This window comes from Austrofundulus limnaeus, unplaced genomic scaffold (assembly GCF_001266775.1).
Source record: "Austrofundulus limnaeus strain Quisiro unplaced genomic scaffold, Austrofundulus_limnaeus-1.0 Scaffold127, whole genome shotgun sequence".
Classification (NCBI taxonomy): Eukaryota; Metazoa; Chordata; class Actinopteri; order Cyprinodontiformes; family Rivulidae; genus Austrofundulus; species Austrofundulus limnaeus.
The window spans coordinates 483,448-485,204 of record NW_013952529.1 but is presented as its reverse complement, the minus strand read 5'-3'; the positions used below and the strand labels follow the sequence as shown (position 1 = coordinate 485,204).

The following is a 1,757-nucleotide window of genomic DNA, read 5'->3' as shown; positions in this document are numbered from 1 at the left end:
CACACACACACACACACACACACACACACACACACACTAACCCGCAGCAGGAGCCCACAGCTGAGGCGTTAAATCACCTTTCAACTTGTTTTCATTCCTCGTGTTTGGAGTCTGATCTCACAGGAAAATCTTATTTTTTCACACAAACATAAAAAACATCTAGTTTCTAATAAATGTGAGGACGGTGAGTTAGGAGGGTTAAAAAATTAAATTAAATTAAATTAAATTAAATTAAATTATTCCAAAATCAAGCCGATCTTTGAATTTTATTCAGAAATGAAAATAAAATTCTCCACCGGACTCGACGGGCCTCAGTCAGCAGGTCAAAGGTCACGGTTGTTTGACAGGAGAACCTCTTCCTGTCCTCAGTGTCCCAGTGAGACGTACGACGCTCAGCACAAGTCCACCAAGGACTTCCCGGACGAGGTGGTGAGCTTCATGCGGCAGCACCAGCTGATGTGGGAACCGGTCCTGCCTCTGGGGGGCCGACCGGTCCTGACCCGGGTCAACTCCCCCTACATGCTGAGCAAGGTGGTGGTGGACAGAGTGGACGCTGAGGACGGACAGTATGATGTCTTACACCTGGGGACAGGTGGGTGAGAGGTGGAGAGTAGCTGTTTCACTTCCTGTGTGTGTGTGTGTGTGTGTGTGTGTGTGTGTGTGTGAGAGACGTTCTTCTGTTTAACACACGTGTTCTGTTTGTTCCGTGACGTTCTGCAGATGATGGGAAGGTTCTGAAAGCTTTGTCTGTCATCAAAGACAGCTGGGAGACGGAGGAGATCCTGCTGGAGGAACTCAGCGTCTTCCAGGTGAGACCACCTGCAGAACCTTTAGTAAGGTTGATACAGTGTTCTCCTGTGACGTTCTGCTGCAGAACCTTTAATAAATATGTAGTTTCAGGTTGATATGGTGTTCTCCGGTGACGTTCTGCTGCAGAACCTTTGACCCAGACTCACTCTACGGGACTTTTATGGCTACAAGTTAGTTTTTGTGTGTCCTGCTGCCCATCATTCCTGCAGCACATGATGTCCTGCGTGAGGCCGTCTCCTGTGGGACACATTAGTCCAGAAAAACTACAGTTCTCTTAAAAACAGATTATAGTGCACATATTTCCCAAGATCCTCGGAGTAAATAATCTGACCGGTGAGAGAGAGAGAGAGACGGGAGCAATGACAGAACCTGAAAAAAGAACAGAAGCAAAGACAGAAATGTTCTTAATGATGTTAAATAAAAACACAAAGAGAACAAACTGTAAAGTTTTATTTCCTGCAGAATAAATTTCATTAGAACTGTTTAATAATTTAAAGTTTAATGACTCTTTACTTCCTGTTTAGTGTCTTTATTATCAACCTGATTATTTAACATTTGTTTAGTTTATTTATGAAGTTTTTTTCTCCAACAGAGTCCAGCTCCCATCCTGAGCATGGAGCTGTCCACCAAGAGGGTAGGTCTACCTGTCGGGTTCTTCCTGCTGAACCTGTTCTCACAGGTTCCTTTGGTTGTAGTAGAACATAAGAACCTGTTCTCACAGGTTCCTTTGGCTGTAGCAGAACATAAGAACCTGTTCTCACAGGTTCCTATGGCTGTAGCAGAACATAAGAACCTGTTCTCACAGGTTCCTTTGGCTGTAGCAGAACATAAGAACCTGTTCTCACAGGATCCTTTGGCTGTAGCAGAACATAAGAACCTGTTCTCACAGGATCCTTTGGCTGTAGCAGAACATAAGAACCTGTTCACACAGGTTCTTTTGGCTGTAG

General features: G+C 44.6%; 1 protein-coding gene across 1 annotated transcript in view; it reads left to right on the top strand.

The window, feature by feature from the left end:
• si:dkey-49n23.1 (semaphorin-3D) overlaps positions 1–1,757 on the top strand; it is a gene marked incomplete in the record, with an annotated part of 21,779 nt that overhangs the window by 15,923 nt on the left and 4,099 nt on the right. The window contains 2 exon segments of the mRNA XM_014015317.1: positions 370–592; positions 721–809. Coding sequence (XP_013870771.1) covers positions 370–592; positions 721–809 — 312 coding nt within the window.